The following is a 19,093-nucleotide window of genomic DNA, read 5'->3' on the forward strand; positions in this document are numbered from 1 at the left end:
AGAAAAAAAAAAAAAAAAGAATGGAGAACGAAGTAAGTATATCTTAAAAAACTTTTATTACAAGTTTTCTTCTTGATCACACTGTAAAAATTTTATTCATTTCAATGGAATTACCCAAGTGTAACTTCAAGGAGAATTTTGCTTTTGTGGGATCAGAACAGGAGGCTCGTGAGTAGAGGCTGGCAGAATGCCAGAGGTGTTTCATTCCCTGTGGCTCCTTTTTCTGGGAAGGAGGCTGAAAGGGAGAAAACCCCGCAGCATATGTACTCAAAGCATTTCATCAAACAGATCATTCACTCAAGCCAGAGTCAAAGCCTGTTCTCCAGCTCCTATGACAAAATATACAGAGCTCTGACCTAACGGGTACACCCTGCATTGGAAACCTGGGGCATCGTTTTACACATAACAAAATTAAGTCCTGTAGACAGGGACAAGAAATGACATTTCAAGGAGGGAGAATTCTGTTTGAATACTGGAGGGGTCACTGTGTTGCCTAATGACACACAAGCATTCAACCAGTGCTGTTCTCCACATCCCAGTGCAAACCACAGCCTGAGCCGCTGAATCAGCTCTGCTCAAGTATGACCATAATAAACTCCTGATCTCTGCACTGTGTATCAACCAGTGGATTAAATATTCACCACAAATTCGTAATCTATAGCTAGAAGTTATCGCAGCTTGGTTACACATCTGGCTGACTAAACCTCTTGGGTGGTTTTGTCCAAAACTCCCACTGACATCAGCCAGATACCGTCTAGGTATAAGGTCATTTGAATGCCCCTGAGGGTGAAAGATTAGAGCAACCCAAGGGATTAAAGTTAAACCAATGATGCTTATAGCGCTGGCTCCATGGAAAGATTTATGAAGGTTTGGCAATTGCAGCCTGCCAGTGAAAATACATGTTTTAACAGTACAGTGGCTAAAATTAATGTTGTATTTCTGCTAGCTGCTGCCCATGTATTTGCTGATGTATTTAGGTTCTAGGTTCAAGGCTAGAAGACCTTACTCATCACAGCTCTTAATGCTCCTCTCCTACTGCAAAACCTGGCACATGACTTGATGAATAGTTACTTTTATTAATTATCAGAGGGGAGCAGTTTCTTCTTTGCACATTTGTCTGAAAAATCGCTCTTTATGGAAGCTTTTAATGGATTTTTCAAGTCTTTTTCAACTGTGACACATAATGCCTGAAATTCAATGGCAGTGACAAATGAAAAGGACAAAAATCAAGATGGAAATATAATTACTGTGTATGAAAATATAGTGCTTTGGTAACTGAAACTTGCAGGTGATGCAGCAACAGTTTAACTCTGCCAGGCACTGTGGTTGACAGTCCTCTTTCTCACAGCCACTCCTGCTGCCACCCTGCTCTCCTTTCCACAAATTTAATTGCCTTGCAATTATTGGTTAGGAAATAACCTGTAATCACTAGGGATTAATTGTATCTCTCTGAAAAGCCTATCCCTGGAACTGAGAGGGAGAATGGTTTCAGTGCTTCTGCCCCTAGCATCATTTAGCAGTGAAAATACAGTTAATTTTTTTGGAAATGATGCAAGAGGGTTGCCAGCTCTCCTCTTGGACTTGGATGGCTACTGAAACACTATGAGCACTTTGCTATTTCCATTACAATGGAGAAAAATCATCTGATTTTCACGGGCAAAAATGAGAAACCATTTCTGGGCCTGCAAGAGATGCTGTATTGTATATAGCCCCTTCAGACAAACAGGAGCAGATCTTGCCTTGCTCAAAGCAACAGAGAGGAGAAATGATGCAGAGCATTGACCTCGGATGGGCCTCCTGCCTTTTTTGGAGAAGAATGGGGTTGGATGTTACTGAACCTGTCTTAGATCTTCTCCCTCGTGGCTTGTAGACCCATGCACCCTCATGATGACAATTCACAGATCCATCCTTCTCTTCAAAGGCTGGTTTGGTCCAAACTCAGATTTCAGGCTCTCTCTGACCTCTCTCTTGAAAGACAGGCTGCCAACAGTTTGGCAAGAGCAAAGCTTCGAGTCTTTCCCAGCCATCCTTTAAAATACCAAAGACTACATCACTATTTTGTTTGACATGCAGAAATGTGGGGAACAGACTGCCTTTCAGACAACCCTACACAGGTTGTTTCTAATTCCAGCTTGGAGGAGCAGACCATATCTGTTTGCTCGCTTTCCATAAACACTCAATACTGCATGTAGTTTCATTTCACACCCTAGAAGCTCTTCTGTCTTGCTGTATGTGGAGCAGTATCCAGCACATTGTCAGCTATAATCAAACAAGTAGTACTACAACAAACGATGCAGGAAAATCATGTGTCTGGTTCTGAAATCTCCATATGACTGGGGAAAATCTTTACAAAGAATTTTACCAACCACACATACAGGGATCACATTATGGAGTTATGGAAACACAGCCACTATATCAATGCGGTATCATAATTTAGAGGCTGAAATTCTCATTCTGGGGTATGTGCCATAATTTTTAATAAAACCAATTCTAAAATAGAGCTGCTGCCAAGTAAAGCATTACCAGGGCTGCCAGAAACCCTCCTGAGGTGCCAGCCCAGCAAAAAAACAGGCAAGGTTTAAATATGGGCGATAAGGAAGGCTTCTTCGGATATTTGATGGATTTGCACAAGAATTCCAGAAGGTTGGGGTGCTCCTTATTCACTGAATTGGCAAATTTCTGATGGGGAAAAAAGCCCATCTGAAAATTTCCAGCCTGCACCACTCTGTTTTACGGAGCATCTAAGAACAGCTCTTCCAGATGGTCTGAGGTAGGAAAGGAAAAGCACATTTGCCATATGACACTAGAAAGTTCATAGAGCTGGATGAATGTGGTTTGGGGACAGGACTTGGCAATAACACATGGAAATCCTGGCTTTTCCCACAGTGCTTTCTGGTTTCTGTTCTAATAGTGTCTCACTGTCACTCCTGAGAGGGGTAAAAATTTCCCATTGGAGCCTCTCGTACTAGCAGATATGCAGAAAATTTAAACCAGACTACTACAGCACAGAAAATACATAGCATTTTTTTTAAAAAATACAATGAGCGCACTATAAAGTGTTCAAATCCTGTAGCTTTTGTTTATGCTAAGCCCTCAAGTAGTGGCAACTGGATGCCAAACGGACCAAAGAAAAGTCTTGCCAAAAAAATATTTTCTCTGGTACATTTGCTGCTTGCATTAAACACAGTCTCTTCCGGAGATCAAGTAGAGTTGGTGGCAACAAACCCTGACATCATCTTCTCAGATATCAATGGGCTCTCTGATTGCCCTGTGCACTGGCTTTTTTATCTCACTTGCCAGAGCACCACTGTAGCGGTGTTGTTAAATGACTGACTGGGTCTAGAACATATATATGATAAGCTACTGGGCCTCTCTTCCATCTTCATAGTTTATGTTACATGACATGATTTCTCTTTCCACTCTGCATATTGGAAAGGAAGATCAACGTGGAGAATTTTAAATCGGCTCACACTGCAGAGCAAATTCAATTGCCTGCCTATCGGTCCTCAAGGTACATAGTAATTCTCTGCCTTACATTACTGGAATTTTTTGCATCTTTTCTAGCAACTAGATATTGATCCCTGGAAAATGAAAAACAATTAAAATAAAAAATAGACTACTTCTATCTCAGTGGTCCTATTAAAGGATGAAATGGTTCATTAATATCTCATAAAAACACTGGGGACATGAGCAGAGGGTAACTTCTCTCCTTCATCATTGGTGTCTGATATCCAAAAAGGAATGGCTTTTAAACTTCCCAGGTTTAGTCTATACACAAATTACTCTTGTGTAACTAAGCAAGCTATAAGTTGGAGTGCCACCTCAAGACATTTTTTCTACTTTGATTTTTTTTATCATATTCCAGACTAAGTAAGTTATTTGGCAATTTTATCTTAAATGAAGTAAAGGAAATGTAAACCATCATAGAAACTGTAATTAGTTTGATACGACTAGGTCATACTGTAAATTAAACCAACACAACTTCATACGTCCATATGCCTTTAAAATTCTTGACTGTGAAGAAGCTTCAACTTGTTGGACGTGACCTTCCTCAAAACATCAGCTTTGAGGTTTTGACTTGGAATAAGCTCTTCAGTTTAGCAAATCTGACTGACACCTGAACACTGCAGAAATGCTGAGTCTCTACCCATGACTATATAGTTTTCTTATGCTTATTTAAAAAATTATGGGAAGATAAAACTGAGCAATTTGATCTGCTCCTGCTGATTTCCATGGGGCAAAGGTACCTCTGAAAATTAAGCTTCTAAGTGTTATGCAAGTCATAGCTTGCATATTAAGCTGTGTCTACACAAAGTGATTAGAAACACACACTAAGATGGCATAATTCAGGAAGGTACAATTTGTTACCAGTGAGGAACCCAAGGGAATGTGTCTTCAATACTACTTCAGGTGCAAAATAAAGTACAAGCAAGTCCGAGAGTTAACCATTCAGTATAGAGACAGGATCTTACTGAGCTAGAGTCTCCCATGAATGTGAGAGGTTGCAGATGCTCTCCTAACTCCTTGTCTATGCACACTGAGTGTAAACGATGCTTGGATCACATCTGTCCATCTGTCCATCTGAATGAGAGAATGCCCCCCTCAGAAATTCTATCTCAGCCCACAGAGACAGAAAATAGATCCAGCTATGGATCTGGCTTCCTAATGCCCAGAAAAATCTTATTCCGCATTTTCTGCCAATTTCTTATTGACTGTATTTCATCCAGCTAGAGACTGATGACACCGAGACATCAATGGTGTTATGTAAATATCTATCCTATAGAATCAGGGTTATCCAACCTAAGGCTTCTGAGGTTTTAATTTACTTCTGAGAGGTCCATGAAAAGTAACTCTGACTAACGCTCCTTGTCAGTTGGCTTAAATTCCTTGGCTGGGAAATGCTATGGGGGGCTGCAAATCCAAAGAGGTTGAAAACCGAGGCAGTCAATAGACAGATAATGTCATTCAGTCAGATAATGTTAATGTCTGACAGAAGAAATATCAATAGCTGGCATGACTGATGGGGAATGAAGGAAATGCCACTCACAAAAAAGTAAATAAACAGGATTTGAAAGCTCTGTGTTGTATTCATTTTGAGATGAATACATTTCTTATTTTCCCCCTTTTTAAGCTGATTTGATTTCACTCCCTGGTATAATCCTCTGATCCAGGCATCCTTCATAATAAATAAATACAAAGTGCCTCTTATGGCTGTACCGTTAACAAAGCCCACCTGAACGGAGATGCACTTTCCTATATCGATTGACTTCTGTGTAACCAAGGGTGTGTTGCTTGTAAGCATGTAAGGAAACAATGTAAGGAAAAAACACAGAAAGAAACAAACGTTTTATTTATTTGTTTTTAACTGGAGCACAGAAGGAAATTATGAGTAATTTAATTGTATTTTACCCCTGAAAAAAGTATTTTTGTGCTTGTTCATTCCTGGTGTTTGACATCCTGAAGTGTTAAACCACTTGAAATTATAGATAACAGAACTTTTGTCTGTAATCTGGGTCTTTGAACTCTGCTAGGCTATAAATAAATATATTTTGATTTACGTATTTATCAAATTCATTTTTACTAGGTTGCAAACATTTCAGGTTTTTCACACATTGTGGTCAAAATTGTCAGCAAGATCATTCCAAGGAATACAGAAATTCACAAAGAACTTTTCCAGTGCCAAACATGCATCGGTTTAGGAGCAAATTAAAAAGGAAGAAGGCAACACTTGGGGACTGCTGTGTGTACAGGCAGAGAGAATTTGAAACAACATTGTGAGGTGTTATATCATTAATAGGCAAAAGATTGATGGATATTTCTCAGTTGCTGTCATTGGAACAATGTGACCTAGGTTAGCTTGTGGAATAGCAGATCACATTATACCGAAGAGAGTGCCTGCTTACACAAGAAAGCATAAAGAAACTTAAAGAGGAGAAGGAAAGAAAGAAAAGTGAGTCCAAACATACACAACTGTTAGTTAAAATGTGCCCCTACCAGGCTTCTTTGAGAAAATAAACCCACCAGAACCATGAGCACAGCATTTAGAGGCAGCTTCATGTTGCTTGCACAAAATGTGAGTGTTTCAGCAGGAAGTTTTAAGCAGAAAATCAAGGTGCTTTTTCCAAAAGCAATGAAGCACGAAGAAGCACCTCATGGCTTTTTTCAAAGTCCTCGTATCTCTCCTCATGTGGAATGAAGTGCTCTGTTTCTTAAAAAAATCCAGTTGGAGGCTACTTGCATCTTGAGCAGCCTTCTATCCTATAAGGATTTCACAGACTGCAAGACACATCCAGAGCAGCTAGGGCTTCAGCCCACGTTTGAGCATCTCTTCAGTGTTAACCACACTGTTTCCTTAGTGCCTCTTGTCTGAAGGCTGGAGCAAACTTGCTCGCCTGTTGAGTTAAGACACTTGGGTATCATGACAGGAGAAAACGACCAGCTTACCCTTGGCAGCACAGCTGAGAGCAGACTGTGTCATGCAACGCGACAAACTTAAGTGCAAGCTGGCATGTTTAAAAAGGACAATATAAACAGTGCCAACACAAGTTATGTTTGGAATGTGATGCAACTTTTTGTTGATCCTTTTTTTTCACACCTTCAAGCCTTTGACCGAGCTGCACCACAAAAATGTAAGAAAAATGTCAATCAAGGGAGGAGCGAGGAAATACTGCTATTCTGAATAGGAAAGAACAAAGTCAGTCACCGAGCCAAAATGTAGATCACTGAAGAGTTTACATATTTTCATCAAGTGTGGATGCCAGAGTCTGATGTCTTTGATGTCACATCAGCAGTCTTATTCACAACATGCAGCCGTCTCAGAATAGAAATTGTTTGTCACACTCTGAAAGACTGACATTTGACATTTGGTTTGACAGGTTATGAGGCATCATGAAAATATCCTCGTAAATGAAAAAAATCAATTCATCCATCAAAGCCTACAAATGACCCTGCTGTGATCCCAGAGGTGCTGGAATTCTCAGGAACACCTGAGGGGTCTGCTGCTGCAGCAAAGGTTAATTTGACCAGTCATCCTACAAGGCCACCCAGCATAGTGCCACCTCTAGTCTTCACATCAGGAAACAGGATTTCTAATTTCTTCTCAGCTCACAGCTTTGAAAAGACCCTAAAGCCAAAGGATCAACAGGCATGAGGAAATAGAAGAGTAAATAGAAACTGACTAAAATATACTATGATTAAACTACAATAGCAATGTGTTACTACAATGGGACATAGATCAGTCAGTCATTAGTACACCATTCACTGCAGGTTGTTTTTAAATACTGACCCCAGGAGAAGCAAATGCCCTTTCACTACCAGTCCTGTGTAACTCTCAGTTTCTCAGGGATATGGAGACTAAGATATAGTTTAATATCTGGTGCTACTGAGAAATATTATACCATGTAAAGCAGTGAAGCACATTACAACAGTTATAGAGACAAGGCACTCTGCTTAGCAGCTGTAACAGAGCAATAAGGTCATGCCAGTAAGCACCAGTTCACCATAATTGGATTACCTTTTTCTTTGAAAGAATAAAGCACTCATGCTAGTCTCCTGGTTTTGTGTGCAGGTGGTTCACAGCACTGCAGTATACAGAAAAGGCCCCATCCTCAAGGTCACTGCTGATTTTGTGACCAGTGATGTTCAGGAGAGTTTTGATGGAGCAAAGATCTCAGAATTTTGCCTCAAATCAATTGCCTTGATAAGAACCTGCACAAATGGCTGCATGAGACGAGCAGAGGTCTGTCTAATCCTTCGTGCCCTTCCTCATCACAGCCAAAATCAAAAGATATGTTGGATGCCATATGATAGCCCTCCTGAAGCAGTCGCAAACTCAAGTATATTTGCTTTGCATTTGTGCATCAGTAGACTTCAGTTCAGGAAAAATTAGAGGAGACATGCATTAAAAGCTGGGGACTTTCCAGTAATAACTCTCATAAACCAATCACTCCCATTGAAATCAACTAGGCATGCCATTTATTTGGTGTTTTGATAAATTACAGCTCTGGGGTACATCAAGGGCCAGAATTTTAAAGCTGTTCAGCTGTTTAACTCTCATTGATTTCAGTGTAATTGATTTCAGTGGGAGTTAGGTGCCTGTATCGCTTCATACTTTGGGCCAGTCCCTTCTACAGTAACTCTACCAATTAGGCAGGAAAGCTATTTATTAGGAGCCCCATTAAATAGAATCAGTGGTGCCCAATTACATCTAAATTATCAGTTCAGCTACCCCTATGGCTGAATGGGAAGAGTGTCTGTGGCTGCAATACTAGCATCACCATGACATGGAGGATCTCTTCTACTGTATCCTACTTATAGTAATGCTTATCCAGGAAAAACATCCTGCTTCCTCCATCAAACCATGATTTTTTTTTTGCCCACCTTCCAGGTCAGTGATATCAAAACACAGTGATGGTGTAATGGGTACTAGGAAGAAAAGCAGGCTGAGTCCAAACCTAAATGAGTGGGTCTTACATAGTTAGGGGGTGAGAAAAAGAGAAACTAGAATCAGAGAGACAGTCTTTTCAAAGTTTCCAAGGCAGCAAGTGACTGTTTCTCACACAGCATGCACCACAATCACGGTTTCAGTTCTACAGCATCAGTTTCCCCTACGATGAGGAAGAAAAAGTCCTCAATCTTTTGAAATGTAAGCACTTTTGAAATAATAGCTAGAAGATCTGGGACATCATGCTCTACATGAGTAATTGTGGTGCTATTTTCATTTATTTGATATCATCTTCCAACATTTTGTTCCATTTGCAGGCAAATCATTTGTAATGTTACATACAAAGGATTTTGGTGTCATGATCTTTAACTTCTGCCCTGCATCTAATAGTGAAGATCATTCAACCGTGATGCAGCCAGCTGAAGGAAATTCCTCTCCAGGAAGACATGAAGGCCCATGATGGTAAGAAAGATGCAGTGCTGCTTTGTCATTTAGTGCTCCATATTCCATATGTTTGTCTGATTGGTGTAGGGAAAGGTCCATTTATTAATACAACCAGCTCATGGGAATTGCAGGCAGCTGAGAGGAAAAAAAAAGCAAACCCAAAAGCAAAGTAATGACTGAGCCGAACAGTCTTAAGAGAACTCTTGGGATGCTGCTGAAAACTACATGAGGATGGTAGGTCTGCATGGCTGAAGCCTCCCCTAGCACCACACTTTGGGCAAAAGTCTTGAGAGAAAGAGGCTCCAGCAGGGAAAAAACACCTCTTTGCCTTTCAGCAAAAACATAGACAATTTCTGCAAAGCTATCAGAACACCAACAGGTAAAACAGTGAAGAAGCTGACTCTAGGAAGCATAGGAGTATTTCTCTAGACGGATGGATCTTTCTATGTAGGTCAAACTTTTGTTTTCTGCCAACCTTCTTTCTCACTCCTAGGATGACACCAGCTGCACCAGGTTGTATTGCTGGTTCCTCATTCTCAAAAGAAATTTTTTCCAGGTGCCAAATCCAATCAGAACAATGTAGTTAGTTCAAGTGATAACAGAGAACCATGGCCAATGTGCTGAGAGGAGTAAAATGTACAGTCAGCATTCCTATAATCTGCACAACCAGGAGACAGATGTCCCAACCTGTCCATATCACCTGGTTTCCCAGAATATCCATCCCAGCTCAAGCAAGCTTAACATCTTCCCAGTAGTGCCTGGAAAACACAAACCCTTCCTTTTGAAATCAGCATTTAGTGAAAGCTTGTTGTTACCCACACTATACTTCAGTACAAATAAACCAGTTAATCTGATGTTATATCAGTGCATTGTTGTACTACAATTCAGAACTTCATGCTTGCATTGTTAGGGGAAAAAATTATGAATAACTTGTTTAGCTAGAGCTCATTTCCTGACTCTCTGCAAGGTCTACAGATTAGTTTCTCAGTGGGCTTTTGTTCCAGGACTTAACCTGATCTTTTAAGCTGCACCAGTGATCATTTCTTAGTTCCTGCCCTATTCTGCAAGAAAACAGCTCCACATTACCCCGTGTTCTGTGACTTCTGCCTCTACCCTTGGTAGAGCACTCACATACACATGCCAGAGAAGTGGAATTTATAATATAACAGTCATTGGTTTTTATCAGAAAAAAAATAATTTAAATTCTTAATCATGCAACTAATGGGACTACACACTTCAGATAAACGTGCAGAACGTTTGTCTTGGTCCTTGTTTTTCGCAGGACCAAAAGCAAGAACCACCACTATGGGGTTTCCCTCAGCAGGCATCCAAGCACTCATCTAGTTTCAGCTAAGGCCAGGGAAAATAGTATATGTGACTTGTTTCTGTTAAGAGAAAGAGAAAACAAAGGAAGTATTGTTTGGCTTTTCTCCATCACCCTACCTCAACCTATTTCTTCTCTGTTCTTTACCTAGCTAAACTGCTTATTCACTGTGGAGTCTAACAAACCCATTTTTTAATGTACTCCACTTACTAGGTGTGGGAAGGAGGGCATGGAGACTAATGAAGTAGTTACTCCCAGCCTGTTACTCATAGAATCTGGCACTTAGAAAAAGCTTCAGTGGTATTTTTTTCTTGTGATGAAGAAAAAATAAAAAAAAAAAAGTGGTGTTGCTTGGCCAAAAGCTTATTGACTGAGGAAATCAGCTCCAAACATCCATACCTCAGGGTGAAAGCTGGTTTTCTTCTTCTCCATTAGCTAATGTTTTCACACATTAGGCTGCAAAATTGTTAAGTGGAGTATTAGGGCTTCTGGTTTCTCACTGTGAATAACACGTATGGGCACCTTCTTGCCATGGTAACAAACAAGAGAAACAGTGTTAGAGCTAGAAAACATACAGGAGTAAAGTCAGAGCAGAAACAGTAAAGGTGGACAGGAAAAGGTTAGCTCATCAGAGAGCATTAGAGAATGTTACTGAGATATTGGGTAGGGGGAATGGGGAAAAAAATAAATAAAAAAGAAGTCATCAATATTTGCCTGTTCTCACTGAAGGAAAATGTCTGGATCTGGCGCTTCCATAGATGTTGGAATGGAAGAAAAATGAGGCTGGGACTGCCAGTTTGTTGAGTCCTACCACTGCATGTGTCTCAATCAGGAATCTTGCAATCTTCTTTCCTCAGATGTTTTCTAATATACTGTCTTTTACAGTTGTATAACCTCCCATCTATTATCCTTCCTTACTTACTGAATTTTCTGTTTCTCAAGTAGTTGTTTTGACACCATCCTCCTTATGATAACACCCTCTCGACCCATAAATATGCCTGTTTAGTTCTTTCTAAGATCAAATCCCTATTCCACTTAATGAACACTTGGCTCAAAACAGGAATGGCACCAGATCCAGGAGATCTCTAAGCAAGATTTCAGCCCAGGTTAGCGCTTTTATTTTTACTATTAAGTATGACTAATCTCCAGTGCCTCCAATGGAGAAGTGAATGTCCTAGCCAACAGCTTTAATACTTCCCAAAGGGTTTTTGCAGTTGATCCAGGCTGGCTAATAAGCCTATAGCTTGTGTACAAGCTTTTAAACATCTGCTCCAAGCGCACCATTTCAGCCCTTCAAGTTTGGCCTTACATGTGTTATTTTTGGCTTGCACTAGTGACTGACATGTTGTCCTGCTGACTGTGTTATTTCACATCCTGGAAACACTGCAGGCTGTGAGCTACAGGACTCTCCATTTGTGAAAAACACATATTTCTTCTGTAAATCTGTGTAGTTCAAGTGTGTCCTAGCAAGATTCACCTAGCAATGACAAGTAGGGAGAGAAAGAAGATGGATACTAAAAAGCATTAATACCTAATTGTTAAACAGTAGCGTAACAGATAGAATTTGATCAGATGGAATCTCAAATATTGGTGTAGAAGAGGAGTATTTTTAGATACAGGCGGCTCCAGCCCTGTTTAAAAATACTGACAGAAGTTAGAGGAAGAACTCAAATTACTGCGTAGGGTGGAACTGGCCAACCTACAGTGTAACATTTGCAATTTTCTGGAAATCTTTGGGATTTCAAGCAGCTTGGGGCAAAGTGTACTTCACACACACGGTGACTGCCATGTGTTCAGCCCTCTCTACTCAGGAGGCCAACTGCCAGGATTTGTGTAGCATGTGTGAGTTTGTGCTTGGATAAAGCAGTACTGGAAAGGGAACTTATACAAACTTCTCTTCACTGTGGTCACCTGAAAAATTTCCACACACAGTTCTAACGCTGTAGTTGTTTTCTAACTCAAGCCCAAACGATGCCACCATAGAGTTTTTAACCTTTGGGACTGTCCCCTCATTTCTGGAGAGGGAGGGGTTTTTTTGTGTACTTAACTAGCTCTAAATTTATACTTTAAAAGTACAAATACCTGTTGCGTTTATATCGGGTTCCCATGCAGATGACTCCATCCCTGCAGCAATGAGGTACATGTTGTGCCTCAGCATTTGTCACCACATAGTCCTCATTTCCTCAGACACATGCAGCAATAAAATGCTCAGAGTATTGGAAGGATAGTTGAGTTTAACATAGGTTTCATTGATTCAGCAGACAATAATCTTTCCTCTCTGGCATCACAAAGAGTCTTGGCAGTGCCCAAACTGTCTGTGTGAGTGCTGAGGAGGTGCTAGTAGCTGACATGGTGGGAGATTAAATTCAGCCTGGGGAATGGGGGAGGATCATTTCTGGTTTTGGCTGCAAAACAATAAGGAGTAAAAGGGGAAGGGCAGGAACATCCATCCAGTTATGTGGGGTTTCCCTGAGATGACCAGTATGGATACATTTATTCCGATTGTTCTGACTTTAGCATTTGTTTGCTGACATGTTTGGGTTTCTTTACTGTTTGCTTCATGCTGGGCTTTTGAAGGTTCCTGAGATCATTCTATCTGCATCTCCATATATCTATCTGTCTGCCTCTAACCTGCCCCCAAAGCATCAAACCTGTGGGTCAAATTCTGCCAGCTTTCAGCTGAAGCCAAATTTCATCTGAAGGATCACTAGGAAATGTGCTCAGAAAAGAGACAATAGATCGGACCAGAGTTCAAACCTCTGAAAATACTACAAAATCCAAGCAAAAATCACACTATTGTAGAAATCCAAGCTTCACTTTATTGTGTTTGGCTTTACTTAGAAATACAAATGGTTGTACGCCCTTTCCATCCAACCTGCCTGTGGATACGAGTTTGAGGAGGTACAGCAGACAGGACTCAACAATGCTTTTGTTGTATCTTGTTACGCTTCAGCAGAAAACTTAAAAATGAAGCCCAAAGACTTGAAGTATCAATAAACACTGATTTTGTCATTCACTGAAAGTACAGAAGAAGTTATAAACATTTCTGTATACTCAGAGGAGAGCCCTTGCACAGTTACGTTTGCAGACAATGTTCCCAGGTTGATTAACGAACACCAGTAATGGATCTGTATTTGAGCACAACACTGCTGGACTTAATATCCACATCCTTCCCTGTTTGGGAAAAGCACTTTCTAGGTATTTGAAAATGGGCTGGTTAGTCATCAAAACTGAAGTCAGTCAAGCAAGAGGTACTTCAGAGAAGAGCCAGTAGAAAGAAAACAGACTGCTATGTTTCCTAAAAGTGACAGGTCTCACAACATTTTGTTTCTTTTGGAATAGAGAGATGCTTCATCTGGGTTGACATCAGGGAGTATGGTCACACTGTGGGATTGTGTAGACTTCATTTTATTGATACTGCGTACAGGCAAAAAGTGGGGTTTTTTTAAACAGTTGCATTTTGTGAAACACTATGGAGAATAAGAAACATTGTCTGAATAACAGCAGCTCATGTCTTAAAATATTAACCAGAGTTCTTGCACCAACGGTGTGAGGGAAGATGATCTTTATCCCTCATTATACCCAGTTTGGATCTTCTACACTTGGTTTGGTTTTCTGCCAGTGAGACCATTGTGCCAACACCTTTTCCTATCCACCTTTTGTTCTAAAGCTACGGGAAACAAATTTATGTCAAAGAGCATTTACTTGCTGGAAACTCAATGTTAGCCAATGTTTGTAAAATGCTATGAAGATGCAGAACACTTCAGAAACATTCCTTCTGAATAGGGAGAGGAACAGGTGGGGGATATGCAGGCAGTATTCCTGGGCTTCTTGGAGGGGAGGAAAGACCTGTTTAGCTTACAGAGGAGGCAGCAAGCGATGCTGAGGGTATGGTGAGTTGAAGTGAAGAGCTCAAGGGCTGTGTGGTTAGACATTTGGGAGTACAGAACTGCCACCAGCCTCCACTCCAGATTTCAATGCTTTTATTACAGCTATAAGGCTAACACTTTCTCTTTACTGCTAACTGTGGTTCATTGCAGTGCACATTCTCCTTCTCTCCTTCCTGAGCGTCTGCTGAGATCACATGATCTCATCTGCTCCCCTGGCTTCTGCATTTCAGGGAGGAACACACATTGTTACTTACCTGTATAGTGCCTGGGACACCAGCCTTTCCTACAGGACTGGGTTGCACAGAATTGCTGTGGTGAAGTGTGACTTATATCAGGGACAATGACACTGCCAATTTTGTCATAGAAAGATACCTAAAGGAGTGTCCACACTGTGCATGCAGAGAAGTGTAGCTATGCCTGTGCAGTAAAGCCAGCTCAGGAACGCATAATCCTGAGCTGTTGTGACTGGGGAGACACAGGCTGTTTGCTCAGGTGCTGCAGCACATTGATATGGCTCTGCTGCCACTGCACCCATCCTAGTTTCTCCCTAAGGGAATAGAGATATGAGATCAATAACTTCCAAGAGATGCTAGGACACATTGTATTTTGTCTTCCAAACTCAGAATGAAGGGGCAAAAATCAAGTGAGAGCCAGGACACACTGCATGTCCAATATAGCACTTAATTATCAGTACTTTTTCTCTGCTGCAGGTTCTGGTCTGGTATAATTTGGGACCCTGTCCTTTCTCTGCTGCCTCATCTCAGATGCTATGCAGATGTCATCAAAATTCCTTCTGTTACCTGCTTGGGCACCCATGCTACAGATTTTCTTTGCTGAAGTAGGCATCTCAGCTTTAGTTTGGTGATAACAATGTGATTTCTGTCCTGCACATCATTGCTTGGCTTGTGTAATGCTTGTCATGGTCTATATGTACCACTTACAGACAGAGTCGGATAGTTGGCATGTTAGTGAATCCTTCTTTGAGAGTTAAGATTCAAAGAGAGCAGATCTCTTAACCAGAAAACTCTTACTAGATTAAATCTAAATGAAATTCTTCTTGGTCCTTCCTAAGAGCTAAGTACCCCTTACTGAAGATTTTCTTTTCCAGTTTAACTCTTAAGATATCTTACATATTTTCTACCCAGGGAATACCTACTAATAAGATCTGAGCACACTCCTACAATTTCTTTTAAAGCTAACTAACAGTCACCTATCCCTAAAGGCTTGCTTTCATGTCAGGTTTCCACCTTAATTATTATAACTTTCCTCATACTCCTGGTTTATGTATTACTAGCCTATCTTCCAGCTTGATGACTTCTTTCCAGATGTAACAGGTTCTGGGAATTGGAAGAGTGGAGATCACCCATGGGAAAGGGGGAGAAGAGAAAGAGTAAGACATGGTTGAAAAAATTGGCAAATTTCTTTAGTCTGTCTGTAAGCCCCCAAATTTCTGAAGAAGAGAATAAAATAAGAAAAACAGAATTGGAATCTAAGGATTTGGTAGCTCAAGGGAAGGATCCAGCTGAAGTGTTCTGAGCAAAAAAAAATTCCTTAAAATAGAAATTCAGGTGGACTGAGCCAATGCAATTGAGCTGACTTAGTCTGACAATGAAGGCTGGAAAAAGTTTTTATGTCCTAACTCTCATGTTCACATTTTTAAAACAAAATACCTCACTGCAGGCATGGAAGTTGCAGGGGTAAGTTTTCCAGCTGAAAAGATTTGCTTCTTCATGCTGAGACAGGATTTTTACTGAAAAATTGACCTAGAACTGATTTTTTAAGAGGGGAAAGAGTTTACAATGGTAAATAATCCAAAGCTGAAGAAAACTATTTTTTTTAAATATCCATTTTTACTTGCACTAAACTGATTTTCTCCAACACTATTATTTTCTATTTCTGCCATTAAATCCAAAAGTTAGGTTTTTACTGTGCTTCAGCCCTTCAGGCCACACCATTCTGACTCCTCAGCACTCCCAGGGCCTTTGCAGGAATTACGTGCATCTCACAAAAGGACACATTTCTAGGGTGAAGGTTTAATTTGATTTCGGACCGTGTGACTGTGAGTGGATGAAAAAGCAAATACAAACTTCTTCATACCTCTATACCAGTTCTGTTAGTGGGAGCTCTAAGAGTAAATGAGTTGATTTGGTCAGGTGGGAAATGAACTGAAGCAATCCTCCTCCCACCAAATGTCCAGCCAAGAGTAACTTAGCCAGCTGGGAAATAAGGAGAACAGTGATGTCCTGGTGATCGAGGCCAGCCACACATTATTATCGTCCCCAGGCAGGAAGGCACTGCCATGAAAGTTCAGATTAGCAGGGACTCCATGGCACCACACTTCTGTTAGAAGAGCTTAACCGTGAACACAGGAGTGTTTGTGGGTTTAGACAGAAGGGCTGGTCGTGGCTTTTCAGTGCAGCATATTCAATTTACAATTTGTTGGACACATGCAGTGAGCTACTTCAGCAACTGGAATATCCCACAGCCTTTCCTCTTCCCTTCTGTTGGGGAATCTTTCAGGGGTCCTTCCATACTGGACCTCTCCAGTGACAGACCCCACAATTTCTCTTCCTGAATCACAGCAACAGGTCCCCAGGACTTATATTCCTGTGGCAGTTCTGCAGTCCCATGCATAGGCAAGGGGAAACCCCAAAGCAATCTTTCCTAAAAATGAGGAGAGACAGAGTTGTGAGGCAGCTTCCTTGTAACATCCATCTGAAATGGGTTAATACTTTTTCCAATACACAAAGGTGAGCTGGAATGAAGTAGTCATCGCAGGGGCACATCCAGAGCAGCACGTCCTGGTGCACAGAATGCAAGGAACTGTGCAGAGCAGTGCAAAGAAGCACCAAAGCAATGCATTCACACCAATGTATCCCATGCCTCAGCCCTCTTTGGGAACCAGCTCAGCCAGCCAGCACTTTACAGAATCACAGAAGCGTCCAGGCTGGAGAAGACCTTTAAGATCATCTAGTCCAACCCTTAACTTCACACTGGCAAGCCACCACTGAACCATGTCCCTAAACACATCTACACATCTTTTAAATAACTTCAGGGATGGCAAGTTCCTTGGGGATCCCACGTGTCGTTCAAGAGTGAGCAGCACAGCTGGAAGCATTGCTCAAATTTCCTGATATCTTTTTGTCTTTTTTGTCAGCTAAACTGTACTCTGCCCAAGGAATACCCCAGTGATGCAGTGCTTCAGTTGATGAGCTGGGATTAGAAGGACTTTATATAAGACTTATTTGATTAAGTGGCTATTATCAACTGAAAACTTGATGCCTCCTATTAAGTGCTCTTAAGTGCCTGTCCTTAGTTTACTCACACTGTGCTTGTATTATGCGTTGGAAGAAGCAGCCTGACCATTTTGCCTCATCCTGGTCCACTTTGCCAACACTAACAAGATGCTCCACCTTGTTGAGTGCTAGTGTAAGAAATGCAATGCCCTGATGGAGCATTTTCTTAGAGATGTTTCTCTAAAATCACCACATCATCCTGTAGTTTACAGTGTAAATTAGCCCAGCTTCTGTGAACTTTCTGCTCCCAGACAAGATCCTTCAGTGCCGCTCCCTCAAGGCAGCTCTCTTTTTCCAGCAGATCAAAGCCTGTATCACTCACAAAAGACTAAAACAATAGCGCTCTCACCTTTTGTCTTTGTTTCTATTGCTATGCCAGTGCAGTTTGATTTGCTGTCTTTTGCAGCATCTGTGCTCAGGCTTCAGTGATTTCCCATAATAGCCCAATATAATTTTCGTGATCCATGTTCAATTTATACCCAAACTCCACTTTAATCCTTCTGTCCAGATCAGTTATTTCATACTTTTGTACATCAAATTGCATTCACCATCTGTTGGCCCAGTTGCCCTACAAAAGCCAAACCCTCTGAAGGTATAATTACAATATTGTTCATTATTTGCATGCCCCCTTTCCTCCCAATGTACATAATGACAGGAAAATTGAAGAAATTATTTAAATCTAATTTAAATTCTCTTCATGTGTTTTACACCGCAGCGATCAAAATAGTAGCTAGGGTCTTTGAAAGAAGAAGCCATCCATCTCAGAAGAGCCTCGATGCCCTCAGATAGCTATCTGTGAAAATGAGTGAGTTTTCTAGGGCTGGAGCTTGGTGTACCAGCATTAACTAAGCTGACAGCGAATGCTATCAGTACATCCACGTGCTGTTAAATCATTGCACAGAAGAATTCCAATCTGGTTAATCAAGATCTGATTTTATATTGCCACATCCCTGAAATAAATGTACCCAAAACATTATTTTCCTCTTATCTATTCTGATCTCTATTTCAGCCAAAGCCCGTTGTTCTAGGACTTGCACTATACTTTGTGCTCAGGCAGTTTTTCAAGCATCTACAGGGAAAGCTTGTAAGCACCTCTTCCCCAGGGATTCCTTGAGTTTTGATTTATTTTTCCTGCAGTCAGAAGGCCACCCACAGATCTCCAGTTCTGCCTGACCTGCTTCATTTCTGACCTGCTTCATTTCTGCCTCAGCATTAATAGCAAGAGCAGGGGGGCAATAAGTCTCTGGTAAGACTCAAAGGTTAGTCCAGACCTGGGTTTGCATTTACCTTTAGGACCTACAGTGGGGAGGAAACCACTGCAGAGCCACAGGGAAATACCTCTGACAAACATCAGAGGCACATACTCCAGTGCAATCCATTTCACCAGCGCACACCTCCTGGGGGAGCAACTTCTGGGGAGATAAATAAGACGTGTAATTTCTTGTCAGGCTGTTGCATTTCCCACTGCTCGTTTTAACAATTACACTCTGTGACTTTTTTTATTAAACAACTCAAAAGAATAGATTCTTGTAACCTAGGAAGAAAAATTGCCTGGAGAAATGAAACATACCCAGACTTAATTTTCTCTCTTGTGCTTTTTGAGGTGTTTGCAATGAATATGTTTTCAGTGCAGCAGCCAGTAACTGTTAAAAGACAGGGCACAACTTTCTCACCCCGAAGTCAGTGGAAACACTGA

General features: G+C 41.0%; 1 protein-coding gene across 1 annotated transcript in view; it reads left to right on the forward strand.

The window, feature by feature from the left end:
- Positions 1-8,787: 8,787 nt before the first annotated feature.
- SLCO3A1 (solute carrier organic anion transporter family member 3A1) overlaps positions 8,788-19,093 on the forward strand; it is a 171,701-nt gene continuing 161,395 nt past the window's right edge. Inside the window, exon 1 of the mRNA XM_069866543.1 lies at positions 8,788-8,905. Within this exon, the coding sequence (XP_069722644.1) occupies positions 8,900-8,905 (6 nt within the window). The 5' untranslated portion in view covers positions 8,788-8,899. The remainder of the gene's footprint in view (positions 8,906-19,093) is intronic.

This window comes from Phaenicophaeus curvirostris, chromosome 12 (assembly GCF_032191515.1).
Source record: "Phaenicophaeus curvirostris isolate KB17595 chromosome 12, BPBGC_Pcur_1.0, whole genome shotgun sequence".
In the NCBI taxonomy this organism is placed as follows: Eukaryota; Metazoa; Chordata; class Aves; order Cuculiformes; family Cuculidae; genus Phaenicophaeus; species Phaenicophaeus curvirostris.